Source organism: Acinonyx jubatus, chromosome E2, assembly GCF_027475565.1.
Source record: "Acinonyx jubatus isolate Ajub_Pintada_27869175 chromosome E2, VMU_Ajub_asm_v1.0, whole genome shotgun sequence".
NCBI lineage: Eukaryota > Metazoa > Chordata > Mammalia > Carnivora > Felidae > Acinonyx > Acinonyx jubatus.
Window position 1 is genome coordinate 55,929,317 of NC_069396.1, and position 19,800 is coordinate 55,949,116.

A 19,800-nucleotide genomic window follows, 5' to 3' on the forward strand; every position below is an offset into this window, starting at 1 on the left:
CAAATTTACCTACACAGTACTTGCAAACTTGCACAACAGTGACCTTCAAGTATTCACCACCCCTATGTAAAAGCCAAAGATTGGGAACAACCCAAAATACTTTGGTAGAAAACCAATGAAGTAGAATAATGCCCAACTTTAAGGGTGCAGGAAAATAATCTTCATTTATAATTGCATTAAAAAGAAACACTCTTGGAGAGTACCTAAAGAAAGGAAGCTTTGTATTTTGGTAGAGTATTAATAGGTGGGTATGTAGATAATTATACGGATAATAATTTTATAATCCTTTAAATAATAGGAGGGAGACTTTTCTATCATTTTAAGATTCTCATCCTTAGGATCTATTAAAAACTTGAAAGTCAGTGTAAATATTAGTGTCACCTAAGAAAATAGCTTATTCCAATAAAGCAACAACCAGTATTCTCCCCTTAGACCACAGTTCTCATTATATTGCAACTGTTGGCAGGTGTTCAAAAAATCCTGCCCAACGCCGTTACATTCAAAATGTGCCCCAAGCCATAGAAAACCACCATGAGGTGACCAGGATCTACTGGCTAGCTCTTACATGGAGATGAGATGCTGCTTGCCCACAGTCTACCTCATCTCAAATGAGCCCCTCCTCAGACTCTGGAGGCTTCAGCCCCAGTATTTCCTCTGGTCCTGGCAACCAATGATTGTGCCATGACATTCCTGCAAGGACCAAATGTGCAAGGCAGACCACCCATTGTAAATAATCAAGCCCTGTTACCCTGTGGAGCTGTGCCAACTTCCCCTCCTGACACTCCAAATACGAGGAAATCTATCTATGTCTAGTTCTTCAAAATCAGAGGCACAGTTGTTGTAACAATCATTTCTTGGGGATGTGGAAAAGAGGAGAATGATCTTTCCCCAAAATCTTGGGCAGGAGCTGCTTTCTGACCACAAGAGTACTGTACAATTCTCAAGGGTGTAAGGGAGGGCATCAAAATGCCATTGTGGTACCTGCCTGGGCTCTTGCTCTACTCTCCAAATGAACTTGAACAGTGTGCCATTGCACCTTTCTTTCCCCAGGTACCCAATATCTCTACAGTGTGTTAAAGACCCTAGATTGATAGGTAGGTAGGTAGCTAGATAGCTAAGTCGGTAGGTAGACAGACAGATTTCTTCATGATGGAGTCCTGGTAGGTTTTATCTTTTTGGAAATTCATAACCATTCTTTGGTATCTACTTGCCATATAATTATCGTGGGCTGGATTTATTTTTATTTCTATGGGATCAGTTATACTGTGTCTGCCTTCACTTCGTCACTTGATTTTAGTTAGTCTTCTCTATCATTCTGGCTTCATTAGACATACACCTGTTGATTTTAGGGGGTTTTCTGAACACCAACTGTTTCTATTGTTGATTTTTCCTATTTTTTGCTTTATTCTATAGTTTTCATTTCTGTTTTACGTTTCAATTGCCTTTCTCCTGCTAATTTTGAGGACATAGCACATAGGGTACTTTTCTTCATTTTCTGAGATACAAAAACATGATTTGTACTACACCAAGAGATGCTACAGAATTCTCTACTAAGCTATGCTGTCAGTTCCTTGTGTGCAAGTTTATGTGTCCATGGAAGAAGCAAGTCCTGATGATTTCTTCTTAGCTGTCTTCCTGATATGCCGATTGATTTTAAGGTTCTATATTAGAAGTTGTCAGTCCTTCATCTGAGAGTAGTACCCTGGAATGATTTTACTTTTCTGTTATTTGATCTCAGTCAGCTATATTTTCACATGGTACCAAGACATTCCTGCTAAAGTCATGCATTGACGCTTCGTTCCAAAAAGGGTCATGAGTAGATATAAACACAGTTCCCTTGAGAATGTACACTTAATCACAGACTGGAACAAGGTTGGGGAGAGTGAAGGCCAAAGGTATCTGGGGACTCCTTCCCAGAGAATGATGATGAATGTAATAAATATGGGGAAGTCTTTTATCAAAATGTCAACCTTGTTACACACAGGAGTATCCCTAAGGGAGAGAATCATTATATAAATATATTGAATGTGGGAAAATTCTTAACCAGTCTCCCAATGTTGGTGATCATCAGAGGATTCATGTGGGAAGAAACCATTGCAGATATAATCAACATGGGAGCATGTTTAGTCATTCATCAAGATTCAGTACAGGTCAGACAACTGGTACAGGAGAGGAAAGTTATATAGGTAACGTATGTGGCAAAACCTTTGACCACCAGCAACTGCATACTGGACAGAAACCTACAAATGTGAAGAATGTGGCAAGGTCTTTAAATTGTCTCAACCCTTATTCAACATAAATTAACTCATACTGGAGAGAAACCTTACCAATGTAAGGAATGTGGCCATGTCTTTAACCAGTTCTCCACCCTTACAGGACATCAAAGAATTCATACTGGAGAGAAAACTTACCAAGAAAAAGAAGGTGGCAAGTCCTTTATCTGGCCCTCCTCCCTTTCAGGACATCAAAGAATTCATACTGTAGAGACACCGTACAAACTTCAACGATATGGTAAGACCTTTCGGCATCATTCACAACTTTCTGAACATCACACGGTTCATGCTGAGGAGAAACCTTACCAATGCAAAAAATGTGGCAAGGCCTTTAACTGGCGCACAGCCCTTAGGAGACATCACAGAATCCATACGGGAGAGAAAACTTACCAATGTAAAAAATGTGGCAAGGCCTTTGTGAACTTCTCAAACTTGACACAACATCGCAGAATTCATACTGGAGTGAAACCTTACCAATGCAAAGAATCTGGCAAGGCCTATACGCGACAGTCAAGCCTTACCAAACATCACAGAATTCATACTGGAGTGAAACATTACCAATGTAAAGAATGTGGCAAGGCTTTTGGGTCCTTCTCAAACTTGAAACAACATCGCAGAATTCATACTGGAGTCAAACCTTACAAACGTAAAGAATGTGCTAAATCTCTTATCTGGCACTCAGGCCTCAGGACACATGACAGAGTTCATAGTGGAGAGAAACCTTACCAATGTAAAGAATGTGGCAAGGCCTTTAGCTGGCTCTCAGCCCTTACAGTACATCACAGAAGTCACCCCGGAGAGAAACATTACCAATGTAAAGAATGTGGTAAAGCCTTTTACTGGCACTCAGCCATTAAGTTACATCAGAGAATTCACAGTGGAGAGAAACCTTACCAATGTAAAGAATGTGGCAAGGCCTTTAGCCAGAAATCAAACTTTAAAGGACATAAAATAATTCATACTGGACAGAAACCTTACCAATGTAAAGAATGTGGCAAGGCCTTTACCTGGTCATCAGTCCTTAAGATACATCTCAGAATTCATAGTGGAGTAAAACCTTACCAATGTAATGAATGTGGCAAGGCCTTTTACTGCCCATCACATCTTGATGTACATCACAGAGTCCATACTGGAGAGAAACCTTACCAATGTAATGAATGTGGCAAGACCTTTAACCAGAAATCATACCTTAAACAACATAAAGTAATTCATACTGGACAGAAACCTTACCAATGTAAAGAATGTGGCAAAACCTTTAACTGGCAATCAGCCCTTAAGGCACATCACAGAATTCATAGTGGAGAGAAACCTTACCGATGTAAAGAATGTGGCATTGCCTTTAGCTGGCTCTCAGCCCTTACAGAACATCACAGAATTCATACTGGGGTGAACCCTTACCAATGCAAAGAATGTGGCAAGGTCTATACGCGGTATTCAAACCTTAGCAGACATCATAGAATTCATACTGGAGTTAAACCTTACCAATGTAAAGATTGTGGCAAAGCCTTTAACTGGCAATCGGCCCTGAAGGCACATCACAGAATTCACAGTGGAGAGAAACCTTACCAATGCAAAGAATGTGGCAAGGCTTTCATCCGGCCCTCAGCCCTTACAGTACATCACAGAATTCATACTGGAGTGAAACCTTACCAATGTAAAGAATGTGGCAAAGCCTTTAACTGGCAATCGGCCCTGAAGGCACACCACAGAATTCACAGTGGAGAGAAACCTTACCAGTGCAAAGAATGTGGCAAGGCCTTCATCCGGCCCTCAGCCCTTACAGAACATCACAGAATTCATACTGGAGTGAAACCTTACCAATGCAAAGAATGTGGCAAGGCGTATCCGCGACAGTCAAGCCTTACCAAACATCACAGAATTCATAATGAAGACTGACTTTACCAATGTAATGAATGTGGAAAGACCTTTTCCCCCGAGGCACATCTTAATGTACATCACAGAATCCATCTTGGAGAGAAAGGTTACCAATGTCAAGACTGTGGGAAGGCCTTCTCCCACCAGGCACATCTTAATGAACATCACAGAATCCATACCAGAGAGAAACCTTACCAATGTAAAGGATGTGGGAAAACCTTTCTTCACTGTTCATCCTTGACTTATTAACATAGAATTCATACTAGAGCAAATCTTCTAAATGTTAAGACTGTGACAGAATTTCTAAGGATTCCTCAACTCTTATTCCACATCAGATAATTCATACTGAAGAGTAATGATACCCAATGATACCCATTGGAAATTGTTAAGATAGTAAAGCAATGCTTTACAAGTAAACCCTGATTCTTCATCAGAGAACATATACTGGAGATGATCTTACCAATACAAAGAATTAAGCAAGCCTTTTAATCAGTACTCAAGCCTCATCCAATATCACAGACCTCATACTGCAGAGAAAACTTACAAAGAATGTGGTAAAAAACGTTTCAGACTGCTCAAGCCTTACTCATTGCCATAGTTCCTGTTGCACAGAGACATTACAAATGTAATGAATGTGGCAAACCTCTAGCTAGATCTCACAACTGTCTCAATATCACAGTTATGATACAAGAGCAAAACTGTAAAATGTAAAGGGAGTGGCCATACCTTTAACTGGAATTCAATCATGACTCAGTATCCCCAAATGCCTACTTGGGGATAATGTATGAATAAGGAAAGACCTTTTTAAATATACACTTCAGAAAACAAAACCATACAGAGAGGAAAGTAACCTGAAAGATATAGTTAGTCATCTAATTACCTGAACATCAACTGTCAATAAACATCACAGAATTCACAGTAGAAAGAAGTACATTGGCCACTCTATTCAGACATTATCTCCATAAAAATACTTAACCATATGGGATAAAACAAAGTTGAACACTTAGATAACGAATATGCAGGTATGCCTAAAAATAGAGAAGGGGCGGTGTTTTGCATAGGAATAAGTAATTTTAATGTGCTTTTGTTTTACCTTGGCCCGCTTTAAGATGTTGACTAGCAAGTAATACTGTATTTGTGTGCCCTCAAATCACTTCAGACAATTCATTGATTCCCAGTGGGTGTTGAAAGTATGTGGCTGATTTCCTGCATCAAAGATATCAGATGCCCTTCCCTCGTAGGTGGGACTCCTGCATACCTGATCTTCCATGGAAGATGAAGGACAATATGATGTAGAATCTATGAACAAACTTAAATAGAGGTGTTGTTTATGTTTCTAACACTGATGTAAGTTATTATGAAATGGGTTTTCAGAACATCATTCTTGAACATTTATTAAACCTAAAAACGTTTCTGAATGTTACAAATAAAATGTTTTGTTTATTGGTTTTGTGCAGTCCAGGCACATACTGAGACAACTTCTTACCCGCAATAGTTAGAACTAGAGAATACCAGTTGATGTGGTTGAAAGGAAGAAACCTTCACAGATATCAGAAAGAGAGTAAGTAACTCTTCCCTAACATGGCATAGGATTGTACACTGACATCTTTTAAGAATTACCTCAGGTCTCAAAGTGTTCTGGTATGCAAAATTAAGGTGTTAACAAAATAGATTTTAAAAAGATGTCTCCTTAAAGCCTCTTGGTAACCACAAAGCAAAACCTGTAGTAGATACACAAAACCCAAATCAAAAGGAATCAAAGTACACCACTTTAGAAAATCAACAAATCACAAAGAAAAAGACCAAAGGGATAAGAAAGGGGCAAGTAATTGTACAACAGCTAAAAACATGGAAAACAATGACAAGAATAACTCCATCCATACCTATGTCAATACTTACTTTAAATATAAAGGGACTAAATTCTCCAACCAAAAGATACATTGGCTGAAAGGGAAGAAGTACACAAACTAAAGATACGTGCTGCCTTCAAGAGACTCACTTCAGCTGTAGGAACACACTCAGGCTGAAAGCACAGGTGTGGAAAAAGATCTTCCATGCCAATGGAAAACAAAAGAATGTGGAGTAGCCATGCTTCCATCAGACAAAACACACTTTAAGCCCAAGACTGTAAGAAGTCACAGTGCATGTCCTTACAAAATAGAGGGGTCACCTCACGCAGCATTTTTAGTTATGTGGTGTTTGGCAGAATGGCAATAAGGTGTTCACCCATTTTTGTTTGGGAAGGACACCAAGAGTGTGTTCGTGTAACTCATATAGTGTTTAACACTTTAAAAACCAACACATTTTTCCATTAATGTTGGTGGTGTTTGTGCAGGTATCTGAATTGTAGCTTGTGTAATGTTTATGAACATCTGTATCTTAGGAGTCTCCTAAATGGCTAGTTGATATTCAAAGATCTGTTCCTGTGATTTGAGGTTTGGGGGTAAAAAAAAGAACCCTGAATGACACTTTGAGAAACACCTATTGCTTCCAGGTTTTGATGAGTGTGGAAAAACAACTGTTGCAATGAAAATGTGGGTACTTGACTGTAACAAGTGACCAATGGTTTCTGAAAACCAACTTGTATAGGCTAATAAATCTTTCCCACAGTATTCCATTTGCTAACCTCTTGCTGTAATACACTGCATTTTTTTCATCTCACATGTCATTTACTTTACATTGTTATCTCATGTTTTAAGCCCCCAAATAAGCTATTGGTCCTTTCAGGCAGGTTACCAGAATACCTCTCTGTAAAATTCCTAATATTCAATTCTGAGGACTTTTCTTTGTATGAAATTGCCAATCATCACTTTTTATGGATCAACTTTGCAATACTTGTGCTGGTGGATTTATTTTATGTTGGGTTCTTTCTGAAATGATAGATGAAAACCTTACATTCTACTTGGCTCACACTTTGTAGACCTCCGTACCTGTTACTAAAGGTTTTATACATTATATATGTATTCACCAAATAGAAAACATGAATCCTTTCATGTTGGAGAAAGGTAGCTAATGCATGTATTTAGATTTTGTCCGTGTTACCTTAAAGCGATAGATTTGTATATCCATGTAGTGTCTGCATTGACAAGACATTTAATTGTGTTTATTGCTTTTTACTCCTTGAGCTACTTAATAATCTTTTTGTGCATCCGATTATTGTGTTGATGTGGTCAACGTTTGGTACCTTAGAGTTATTTATTTTTAAAATCCTGTTTTGTTTGTTATATATATGTATATATATGTATATATATATATATATATATATAATCTTTTATAGTTTTTTAAAGAAATACAACCAGATTTCCCTAAAAAAAGAATAAATAGAGGGGTGCCTGGTGGCTTAGTGAAGTAAGCTGCTGACTTCGGCTCAGGTCATGATCTCGCGGTCTGAGTTCGAGCCCTACATCGGGTTCTATGCTGACAGATCACAGCCTGAAGCCTGCTGCAGATTCTGTGTCTCCCTCTCTCTCAACCCCTCCCCCAGTCAAGCTCTGTCTCTCTTGCTCTCAAAAGTAAATAATTTTTTTTTAAAACAACTAATAGAAAATAAAAGAATCAATTCAACACAAAGATAGAACTTCGGTAGATATTTGTCCACCCCACACAAAAGCACCTAAATATAAAGCAACTATTAACAGACAAGAATAGAGAAAAAGACAAGATATATTAGCAGGAGACTTCAATTGTGCACCTTCCCATAATGAGTAGAGTATCCAGACAGAAAATCAATAATATCAGACTTCAATGCCATTAAGTAGGTGTATTACAACATTCCATCCAACAGTTGCAGGAAACACATTCTTCTCATGTACATATGGAACATTGTCTAATATATGTTACATGTTGGGTCCCAAAATCATAATAAATTTAAGATTGAAATCCTATGAAGGAGGGTGCCTGGGTGGCTCAAACGTGTCCAACTCCTGACTTTGGTCAGGTCACAATCTCAGAGTTCTTGGGTTTAAGCCCCCATCAGACTCCACAATCACAGGGTGGAGCCTGCTTGGGATTCTCTCTCCCTCCCTCTCCTTCCGTCCCTTCCCTCCTCATATGTTTACTCTGGTGTTCTTTATCTCCAAAGGAACAAACTTAAAAGGAAAAAAAAATCATGAAGTATCTTTTTCAAACACAATGACACAAAACCAGAAGCCAATTAGAAGTACAAAACAAAATAAAAATCTCAAGTGTGTGAAAACTCAAAAAAAAAAAACCACAACATTCCTAAAAGCCAAGACTTGAAAAACATTTGTGGCCCCTGTCAGAAAAGTAGATAATGTGGTATGTATATAAGGTGTATGCTGGCTTTAATTCACAATACTGTATTGCCTATTTGAAAGATGCTAAACGGAGTAGTTTTCTTGGGTTTCTTATCACACCCAAGAAATTTCTAACTGTGAGGTGATGGATGTTAACTAGGTTTATTGTAAATACTTTGCAATATATACATGTATCAAATCCTTAAGTGACACATTATATTAGACTAATGTGTACAACTTCTCTCTGAATAAAAGTAGAAAAAAGAAAACGTAAATAAGCAGACTAGTGGTTGTGCATACATAAAGATAAGGAATGAGTGTGGTGACCCAGAAGATATTTGCCTCACGAAACCTTGATTTTTAACCTCACAAGACCCTGAACAGAAAGTAAAGCCAAGTCCACTGAAATTCCACACTTATTAACAACACAATTGTGTGAACATTTGCCCATAAAATCATGATGACTGGTTATGGTAGTGATAGAAAACAACTACCTTAGGCATATCATGAATTATAATATGAAAATTAGAAAGTATATGCTTATAAAATATTTAAATAAAAAGTAACATTAATTCCTGTCATCAAAAATAGCTAGACCTTCGGAGATAACTATTTTTCAAGTAGAGGTGGATATTCCGTTTTATGCAAATTCAGAGTGTATGTGAAATTGCCCTTGAAATTGAGTAACACACAGGCACTAAAGTATCTTGTGCTTGGTTCAATGTTTCTATAAATATTGTCACATCAAACTTATTCTCAAATTGCTTTTATTAATGCTACACGAGGGTGGTATTTTCACACCAGTAGAAATCAATTTCACAAAAACCAAAACGCATCATATACCACGGTAATTGTAAAGAAAACGTCCTTGTTCCAACAGTTTCTTGTTTATATGCTTACATAGTTGAATGTGCCTGACTCTTCCTATCACACACATCATGAAATGTGATCTTTGAGGTGAATACATGTGACTTAACTGGGTGGTTCTGGAGATTGTTGAATCATCATGACTGCATTCTTATACTGAATGGACTATTTCTAAATGTCCCCTGCTAATGGATTTAAAATAAACACCACATAATATCCTACCAACCATGTTTCCACAGTTAAATGAAATAGGGAAGCCATAGCCTACGGTGGTTCTAATGCCCCAAAGCCTCTGTAGGGAAACCTTGACGTAATTTGCAGTCACTGCACTGGAGAGGACAAAAATTAACTTAAGAACAAGCAATTACAGTCAACTAGGCCTTCCAAAAATCAAGGAAATGCTTAAGGTGTATGCAATAAAACACTCTCCTTCCTTTGCTTCCACCTACTCTGTAAAACCCTTATCGCTACCTCCAAGTGGACATGCTCAATCATCTGAATAGATCAATTAAACGGTCAAATTAACCCTTGAAAATGTGAATGTACATCAGTTCATTTACCACCACACAGCCCACCATTTTGCCCACTTGCATTGTGGGTCTAAGAGTCAGTGTGACCTCTTTCCCTGCCCCTCGCTGCTCAGTCTTGCATGTGCGCTTAAGACCTCAATAAAAGTGCCCTCACTTGCCCAGACTTCACTCTTGGTAATGGCTCCCCAACGCGCCTGCGCAGACAGGTTGCCACCAAGTGCGGCACGTGCGCACAGGGGACTTGTAGCACAGACCTCTCCTCTTGGGACTAAACCTACAGTCACGGGCTTCTTTCACCTGCCCAGGTCTATCCAGCACGAGCCTTGCATCTTGGCTCAACCAGACCCATCAATCCCACCTCCAGTGGCCCTTCTCACACACCACCCCCAGCCCCATTCCTGATCCATGCTTCGGGCCTAACACTGGGCACAGAGCTCAGCTACCCCTGAATTTGCATTGGGAAGAGACCCTCTGCCTAAATGCAGCTTGCAAAGCCCAACAGACAATTTTCCCTTCAGATTCTGTGAAAGATGACCTGTTGGGCCCTGATATTGCCCTCCATGCCTCTACAGTCAGTCCCTGATCCTCCTTTCAAAGAACAGCTCAGAGGACAGAGTTTCCGGCAGCTCCACTTACTGGGTGGCCCAAGTTGATGCTCAAAATTTCTTGAGGCTCAGACTCAGAGGAGAGTCAAGCACTTACAACTTGGTGAATCCTTTTCACCTATCTGGTTAAAACAGTGCTTCCAAGGTAACCCAAAGCATCCCATCTTCCATTCCCGGGACATCCTTTGAGAGTCCACATTTAGAATTAACCAAACACTGGGCGCCTAGGGGCACCTGGGAGGCTCAGCTCACATGGTTAAGCCGCTGACTTCTGCTTAGGTCTTGATTTCACATTTGGTGGGTTGGAGACCCACTTTGGGCTCTGTGCTGACAGAACCTGGAGCCTGCTGCAGATTTTGTGTCTCCTCTCACTGCCCCTGCCCCTCCTCCCCCACTCTCTGTCTCTCTGTCTCTCTCTCTGTCTCTTTCTCAAAAATAAATAAACATTAAAAGAATTCTTTAATAAACCTAACCAAATAGGTAAGGAAAATTACTGGCCTATTAAATATCCCTCTAATCCACCCTTCTTTTCTGTTTCCAAATCTTTTCTCTATATTTGTGCCATTAAGTCCAACATTGTTTCAAGATTACTGATGATACAAAAGAAGATAAGCCATCTCTAAACCCAGGAAGGCACACCGAGCATCCAAAACCCACCTGAAACAAAGGAATGTGCAGTACCCAATTCCCAAGGTTTTAGAAAGATTAACCCATGTAATATATGTCTGATTCCCTGCACAGTATCTTGGACAGACTGCATCTTCCTATACCTAGACCATGGAAAAGATGCTCAGTAGACATTCGAGAATGAGTACCTATTATTTACCCCAAACAGCCTTGCTCAGACAACCCTGCCGTATCTAGTCCCTTTCCAATTTGCAGAGGATGAGCAGAAAAGGTCCTCTTTCCAGAAGCTCTTAATCTTCACACTGGGAACAGCAGTGTTTATGTTGAGATAAGATGGTTGGGTGTAAGGGGCTCGGGTGTGCTCTTCTACTTTCTCTAGTTTAGTGCTACTGGAAATGTAGTCTTGGGTTACCAGCCTCAATGGCTGTTAAAAGTACAAACTAATGACCTTCGTCTAGTCCTAGGGAGTCATGATATCTGAGTGTGGGGCCCTAGAATCTTTTTTAATGGTATCCTGAAGTGATTGGTATATACATGAAATTTTGACAAGCAACATTTAGAAAAGTTCTTCTCAGCTTTGCCTTCCCGGTGGGATACCCTGTGTAGTTTTTTGCACTACCATCTCCAGTGTCCCAACCCCAAAGATTTTGGCACTTAGTTCTTGATGGGGCCTAGCATCAATTAGGTATTAATGAAGTGGCCCAACGTATTCCATTGTGAGGCCAATGTGAACACTGAGGCTTCCAGGTACTTTTTTTTTTTTTTAATGTTTATTTAAGAGAGATAGAGCAAGCAAGTGAGCCAGGGAGGGGCAGAGAGAGAGAGGGAAACAGAATCTGAGGCAGGCTGCAGGCTCTGAGCTGTCAGCAGAGAGTCCAAAGCAAGGCTCAAACCCACAAACCACGAGGTCATGACCTGAGCCAAAGTTGGACGCTTAACTGACTGAGCCACCCAAGCACCATGCTCCCAGGTAGATTTCTGAGGATGGGGGACAGGGTCTGTTTGGTCAATAGGGAAACCTCTATGGGGAAAGCTGCTCTGTATACTATTTGACATGGGAGATTCAAACTACCCACACATTCCTGATGTACCAGAGTTTGTGCATGTCTGCAACAGACAAGAGTACCCAAAAGTGGGCGAGGAGTAAATCACATTGGGGCCTCTACTTAGAAACTGCCTATGTGTAGAGATTTTCACATGCCACCCAAAAGCAATGGAATAGCCATCAGATCACACAGTCCCTCACTGGCCATGGGGAGGCATTTGGGTTTCACTGTGAATGCCATGGAAGACATTGGCACAGAAGGGAATTCTTTAGAGGATGTAGGAACATGAGAAGAGGGAGACAGGATAGTCCCTCTGTGACCACCTCTGTTCTCCAGAGAAATAAACACACCACAGAAATAAACCTAGGTTTCCAGAATCAGTCCACTGAAGCAGAACTTTCAAAAACACAGTTTAAGGTCAAGTTTTCTCCTTTGATCTTTGGCCCTTACCTCTGTCATCTGGTGCATTCATTCCCAGTTACCTGCATGTGTGGGTAATGTCTCCTTGCTCTTCACATGTCAGGGCTCTTTCCTTTTCCAGAAATCTTGACCAGATCCAGAGAGAGCAAGACCTATTTACCAAAAACAAAAGAAAACAAAGCAAAAAACATGAGTCTTGCTGGAGAATCTAGGATTTCAACTCAAGCATTATGTTTACCAGAGAAGACAGCATATTACAAAAGATATACAAAATTATTTCTCAAATTCCTGATGGGAACCTGAGGGGAAGTCGGTGGTAACTGTTACATCCTTAAGAGGAACCTTACACCTGAGGGGGTTTGCTGTGGTCAGACACTCCCAGCATTGTTCTAAAAAGTGTTTTCCCCACCCAGGGATCTCAGGTCCTAATCCTTCCCTTTCTGCTTACTGAATCCTATCTTTCCCTATCAAAATTCTAAGTTAGGCCTGAGTAAGCAGGAAGGTTTCCCATTAATTTATGAGAGTTGAGTGCAGGCTTTTCCTCAAAGGGAGGTAACAGGGTCTCCTGTACAAGAGTTGGGGAGGGTCAGGTCCATGTAGCACACTGTTCCTATGCTGTAGCAGAATTTGTGGGCTCCTGTGGGAGGGGAGACACTCTGAAAACAGGGGAGGGAAACTCAGAGATTGGTGCCCAAGTGGGAGATGACAGTTTCTGAATAGCTCTTGACACAAAGGACTGGGAACTTGGGCCTTTTTTGCATTTCAAAGCCCTGCCTGCAGGAGATCAGGTTACAGGTGGAGAGGCTGTGTTGGTGTCTTTACAGACATTTTCTCCTACTTCAGCTGGAATTTCTCCACAAATTCTTCTGAGAAAGAAATCTTGAAGAGGAGGTGAAAGAAGAAATGGCCAGTTCTAAGGTAAGCCTTGCGTCCCAGGCCGGAGGACCTGTCATCTTTTTCTCCTGAATTCCGTGCATGTAGAAATTGCAGGGCACCTAGGTGTTTCAGCCATTTGAGCATCAGACTCTTGATTTGGGCTCAGGTCGTGATCTCAGCCTTGCATCAGGCTTCCTTCTGAGTTTGGAGCCTACTTAAGATTTCCTCTCTGTCCCTGTTTCCCTGTCCTCCATTTATATGCATCCTCTCTCTATAAGAGAAATTTAAAAAAAAAAAAAGGCAACGATTTTTTTTTTTTTTTAGTTCTGATGGTTCTGCTTTATGTGTTCTCCTAAGTTTTAACCTTCTCAGAAATGATATTCTAGGTTATGTCTTTAGAACACTCCTCCCCTATATCCCAGAGACTTTGCTCCCTTCTCTCCAACCTGGCTTCCAGTAGGGCATCAACAGTTTTCACTTTGAATTAAATTCCTGCAAGTATTGAAAATACTCCCTTTGTGACAGATCCAGAGGCGAAAGTGTTGAATCCAGGTGTCCTTTTGCTTGTTCTGGGATAGCACTTAAGGAAAACAGTTCCCATTTAGGTCTGATCTGGATGGTTTCTCTGCTCTGGGTAGAGAAGGTTTATGAAAATGCACAGATACACCAGAGGGATATGAGGCACAGAATAACCTGGAATATTCCTGCTCATTAGGATGTGGAAAATATACTTTAAAATAGTCTAGACATTACAGGACATGGAAACTATATGTGACTGAAGGCTGTATAAATGCACTGTATCCTCAAAGTTGTTTATAATCAGATTTACTGTTTGGGGGTCACAAGAATACACTGGTGATCGTGTGTCCTGAGGTGTGCCTTAGGCAGTGATATGAATGGTGTACTTACAGCTGATGTTACCTTGTATTCCTTGGCCTTGGCTCTCTGCCAGATTTCCCCCCAGTAAAGTTCATATTTTCCTTCTTATCAGTTGTAATGATTTTAGGTAGAGTTCCCGAGCGATTTCCAGACACCGTCGCATTTAAACTGGTACCTTCTTTCTCCTGGTTTCTCTTTCTCTGTAGTTTCTTTCTTTTTTTAAGTTTATGTATTTTGAGAGACACAGAGCAGGAGCAGTGGAGTTGTAGAGAAAGCATGAATCCCAAGCAGGCTCCACAGGGTCTGTGCAGAGCATGACTCAGGGCTCAAACTCACAAAACCATGAGTCCTTGACCTGAGCTGAAGAGTCAAATGCTTAACTGACTAAGGACCCAGGCACCCCTCCCTTGCAGTTTCTGTGAGGAAAACAAAGGCAAAAGAAATGTAGGTAAAATTAAATTGTCTTACAACTTAGAACCCACTGAGAAATACTTAAGACTGGATGAGGAAGATATTCCTCAAGGAATTTACAACTGCTTTAATGTTAATGCTTTTCTAGAGGGGAAAAACAAGCTTCCCTTGACAATAGCCAGACTTCCAGGATCCTGTGAGTCCTCTTTAACCTATGAAATCCCTTCAGAATCTTTATTCCAACCCCCCCCCCAACTTAAAGTATATAATGAATGTCTCCTCACAATCACACTGCAGCTCATTCTTCCCACATGTCCCGTCCCTGTGCTTTAATAAGATCAGCCTCGTTCACCAAAAAGGTCTCAAGAATAGTTTCTTGAGCATTTATTGACTCCTGGCCCACCTCACATCAGTTTCCACTGGGCAATGAAGGCCCTCACCTTGTGTAGTAGATGTGATGACTTATGGGAGCAAAGGTTCTAAATCAGTCAGACCTTTATCCTGTAGGTTTTTATTTCACTTCATGGTCATGACACAGACATACTTTTCTATTTACTTGTTTGTGTTTTCAGAAAGAGAAGAATGACATAATTAATATGTTTGAATGACTTAAAATCCTGAAATACCATAGAGCACAAGTGATGATTGAAACAAAACCTTTCAATGAGGGGTGTCTGGGTGGCTCAGTCAATGAAGTCTCCACTCTTGATTTTGGTGCAGATCATGATCTCAGTGTTCATGAGGTAGAGCCCCATGTTAGGCTATGTGCTGGCAGTGTGAGCCCTCCTGGGATTCTCTGTCTCTGTCCCTCCCTTGAATTCACTCTTTCTTTATCAAAATGAATAAACATTAAATTAAAAAATGGCTTTCGAGGTGCCTGGTGGCTCAGTTGGTTAAGTATCTGACTCAACTCAGGTCACCAATGTCACAGTGCACGAGTTCGCGTCCCACAACTAACTAACTCTCTCTCTCTCTCCCCTTCTCCCTCTCCCTCTCCATCTCCACGCCTCCTTGGATTCTCTGTCTCTCTCCCTCTCTCTTTCGACCCTTCCTTACTTATGCCTTCTGTCTCTCTTTCAGTAAAGAATAAATAAATTAAAAATCTAAAAAAAAAAAAAAAGGTTTCCATGAAATACTATGTTATGGGATCACTGAGCACTATGGTCAAGATACTGTTGTTGAGGTACTGTATGGTACAAGACAGGGAATTTACCAAAATAGTACAGGCACAGGACCCGTGGGCAGAAAGAAATGTACTTTGGCTGCATGAAGCTTATATGTTCATGGGGGAGGGTAGTTGCACAGAGTGTTCAATCGCAAATATTTCTTTAAATTGATACTTGCAAAACTACTGCAAGATTTCTCTGGTGGCTATCATTTAGTTCAATAATAACTATTGGTGAGACATACGAACATTCAGGAGACCGTTTTAAAAATGCAGCATCCAGAGGCACCTGTGTGGCTAAGTCACAGCCTGGAGTCTGCTTTGATTCTCTTCCTCTATCTGCCCCTCCCCCTTTTACACCATGCTCTCTCTCACAATATAAATAAACATGGAAAAAGAAAAATTGAATGTGTGACCCAGTCTTTATATGATGCTTATCCAAACTATGCAGTCCCTAGGTCAGACTTCTGTGGTGAAGGTGAACATGTTTCTGTTTGTATCCTTCATCATAGTAGAGTCAGAAAAAAAAAAAAACCTGTTATATTCATATCATTCTGTTCGTGTTCATAGTGTGAGTAAAAGACCTAAGCATTATCACCTACAACTAGATTGAGGAGTTTCATGCCATCAAAATGTTTTTTGGTTGGTTGTTTTTTTTAATTTATTTTGGGAGAGACAAGGGGGGGCAGAGAAAGAGGGGAGAGAGACAATCCCAAGCAGGCTCCACACTGTCAGCATAGAGCCTGAGGTGGGGCATGAACTCACGAACCTTGAGATCATGACCTGAGCTGAAATCAAGAGTTGGACACTTAACTGACTAAGCCACCCGGTCACTGCTCATTGAAATTGGTTTTTAGTCATCCTGATAATTTTCTATTCTATCACGTTTAATGTTATATAACTCCTTTTAAAACGTATGTATGTGTGCATGGAATGTATAAACGTGGATCAATTTTGTGTGCATACCTTCTTCTTTCCATCAGTGTTCTCAGGTTTTAACACCTGCTGTGAACATTGATTTAGGGTCCTTTGTGTATATTGATCTGTGTGTCCTTTTAGATCAACTCTAGGTCAGTTATACTGGGTTAAAATCTGATCCATACCAAGTACTGGATGCTTGACAGAATATTCACTAAAAAGGATAATGTGTTTCCTCTCTTAGATTAGTATTATTTATTTTCCATGAATTTATGAGAAACTGTTAGATGCTCTCTACTAACCAGGAAATGCTTGGAAAGCCTTGTTGCCTTTCTTGCTATTCTAGAAGAACTTGTAATTGGTATAAAACCCGTTCAGCTTCAAGTCCTCAAAGAGTTTTCGAATTTGAGTTCTACTTCTTCATTATTGAAGTATTTGTATCCCTTGTCCCATAGACTAATGTCTTGTTAGAAATGCAAAAACCTACCCCATCTCAGAACTCCTGAACAGAATCTGCATTTTAACAAGATCTCCAAGGCACTGTTGTGAGTTCTATTCAGATTAGGATATATTAAGTATATTTGTAACTCACTGATTACTTCCCACTAAGAAATAGACACCACATGTACTGTATGACGGAAATACAGGATTCCAAAATGTGTATGCCTGTGTTGATGCCTTTATTTTACAAATTCTCTTGAATAAACACAATATTTATAACGGTTCATACCTCAAATTCAAGAATATATTAGAGCATAATACTGTGTTACAAATTGTCTTACTGCAGAAAGCAAGAAACTCATCTAAGTAGGAACCAGTTCTCCTAATATAACTGAACAAACAGGAATACAGTCCTTGGTGAATCACAAAAAAACTATACCAAGTGGGGATGTCAGACAAAGGAAAATTGATTTACAGGAAATAAGGAGATCACAGGGAATAATGCCAAAAGCAGAGACTCACAGAGGAATGGAGAATCATTTCCTTTAAAAAAAAATTAAGTTTATTTATATTGAGAGAGAGAGAGAGCAGGGGAGGGCCAGAGAGAGTTGGAGAGAGAGAATCTCAGGCAGGCTTTGCACTGTCTGCTCTGTCAACGCAGAGCCTAATGTAGGACTCAAACTCAAAAACCATGAGATCATGACCTGAGCTGAAACCAAGAGTCAGATGCTTAACCAACCAAGCCACCTAGGCGACCCGGAATGGTTTCCTTTTATTTAGGGTTAGGGTGGATATTTAGAAAATGAGCCTGGGGATAAGGTTGTACATGAGCCTTAAGAAAACAGTTCTATACATTCACTGTGTGTTACATAGTAAATGAGGTTTGTGCTCCTCCATGGGTGGAGATTTTAGCATTATAATGAGGTAAAAGGGAGCTCCTGGGTGTCCCAGTCCCTTGAGCTTCTGACTTTTGATTTAGGCTCAAGTCATGATCTCATAGTCTTAAGATCAAGCCCCAAGTCAAGCTCCATGCTGAACATGGAGCCTGGTGGGATTTCTTCTCTCTGCCCCACCCATACTTGTGCTCTCTCTCTCAGGAAATAAACTTAAAATATATATATAACGAGATAAAGGTAACTGTTTTCACTTCATGCTTACTCTAATGTTCATCTGCATAGATGTGAGTCGGGGGTTAAGGTCAAGTTGAGACAATGGAAACTCTTCCTCAAGGCAGTCATTACCTTTGTTGGATACTTTCTGTTTCCACCACAGGACAGTATGCCCATGGGGTGTTTTGCCTGAAGTAAAAGGTAAGGTGGAAAGAAGAGGTTAAGTAAACTGAGGGACTAAGGTCAGTGAGCACCTGCAGGTAAACACTGAAGGTGGGTTCCAGCTGGTGCCATGAACTCCCCCTTGCATCTTAGGGATCCTGATGACCTCCTTCTGTGTCCACTTGGTAACTGGTATTTATTGCAGGGACTGCTGACCTTCAGGGATGTGGCCGTAGAATTCTCTCAGGAGGAGTGGGGATGCCTGAACCACAGTCAGCAGGAACTATACTGGGATGTGATGTTAGAGACCTATGGACACCTCCTCTTCTTGGGTGAGGATAACTCCCTCCAGATTTCCCAAACCACACTCAGGTTTTGTTCCTTCCTTTGAAGACTGTCTCTTCGAAGCTTCCCCTTTGTATGACTGGGATTCAGATCCCTACATAAGGGAAAGAAGTAGGAGTTTTTAGATGTAAAAAAATACCTTCATGATGTTTTCTTTCAAGTTAGTTTTCCCTTCCTTAGACTAACCTCATCATTTCTTAGATTAATGGCAATTCTAAACATTGAGTGCCATAAAATGGTATTTCCATCTTCAATACCAATTTCTACTCGTTACGGTAGTGGTAATACTTGGAAGTGGAGATCAAGATGTAAACCTTGGAAACCATCCTGGGTGTTCTGAAGGGGCTATTGGGCAACAGCATTTGGGAAATCATTTTCCAGAATTGTACAATGTCCTCTCTTCTCCACTGAGTCCAGTTGAAAAGTAAAATCTCCAACAATACTCCTATTCCTTTTTTCTAACAAACAGGTCTTGTGTCAAAGCCAGATCTGGTCATCTTTTTGGAATAAAAGAGGGAGCTCTGGGATATCAAGAGAGAGGAGACAGTAGCTACACACCCAGGTAGGTGGGAATGAATCCGATGACAGAGGTGAGGTGCCATTGTCCAGGCGGAACATAGACATGAAAATGTGGTTTGAGCAGCCCTCCTTGAATGGAAATTAGTTTGAAAAAACCTAGTTTTATGTATCTTCCTCTCACAGTGGACTTCTGCTTTCCAACACATCATGCTCTTACATTCTCTAAGGATTCTCCTTCACTTCCACTGTAGGTCCTTCACGTCCACAGTGAGGTCCTCCAAAATCTGACTCGTTCTCCATTGTTTTGAGTGTTTGGGGAAATCTCTGCATTTCTGAGGAAGTGTATGTTAATTCATTTCTGAGTATTTGCCTTGTGTGAGACGTGTGTCAGGGTGGTGGTGGGCATATTGGTGGTTGGCACAGAAATCCCAGGAACACTGGGGCAGATACCACATGTTATCTGGTTTATGCTTTCC

General features: G+C 40.5%; 1 protein-coding gene and 1 pseudogene across 1 annotated transcript in view; both read left to right on the forward strand.

Annotated features, from left to right (window-relative positions):
* The window catches only part of LOC113593331 (zinc finger protein 420-like), a 44,080-nt gene extending 38,821 nt beyond the window's left edge, over positions 1-5,259 (forward strand). The window contains exon 5 of the mRNA XM_027037276.2: positions 2,377-5,259. Coding sequence (XP_026893077.1) covers positions 2,377-4,169 — 1,793 coding nt within the window. The 3' untranslated portion in view covers positions 4,170-5,259. The remainder of the gene's footprint in view (positions 1-2,376) is intronic.
* LOC113593346 (KRAB domain-containing protein 5-like) overlaps positions 1-19,381 on the forward strand; it is a 90,799-nt pseudogene extending 71,418 nt beyond the window's left edge.
* The last annotated feature ends 419 nt before the right edge of the window (positions 19,382-19,800 follow it).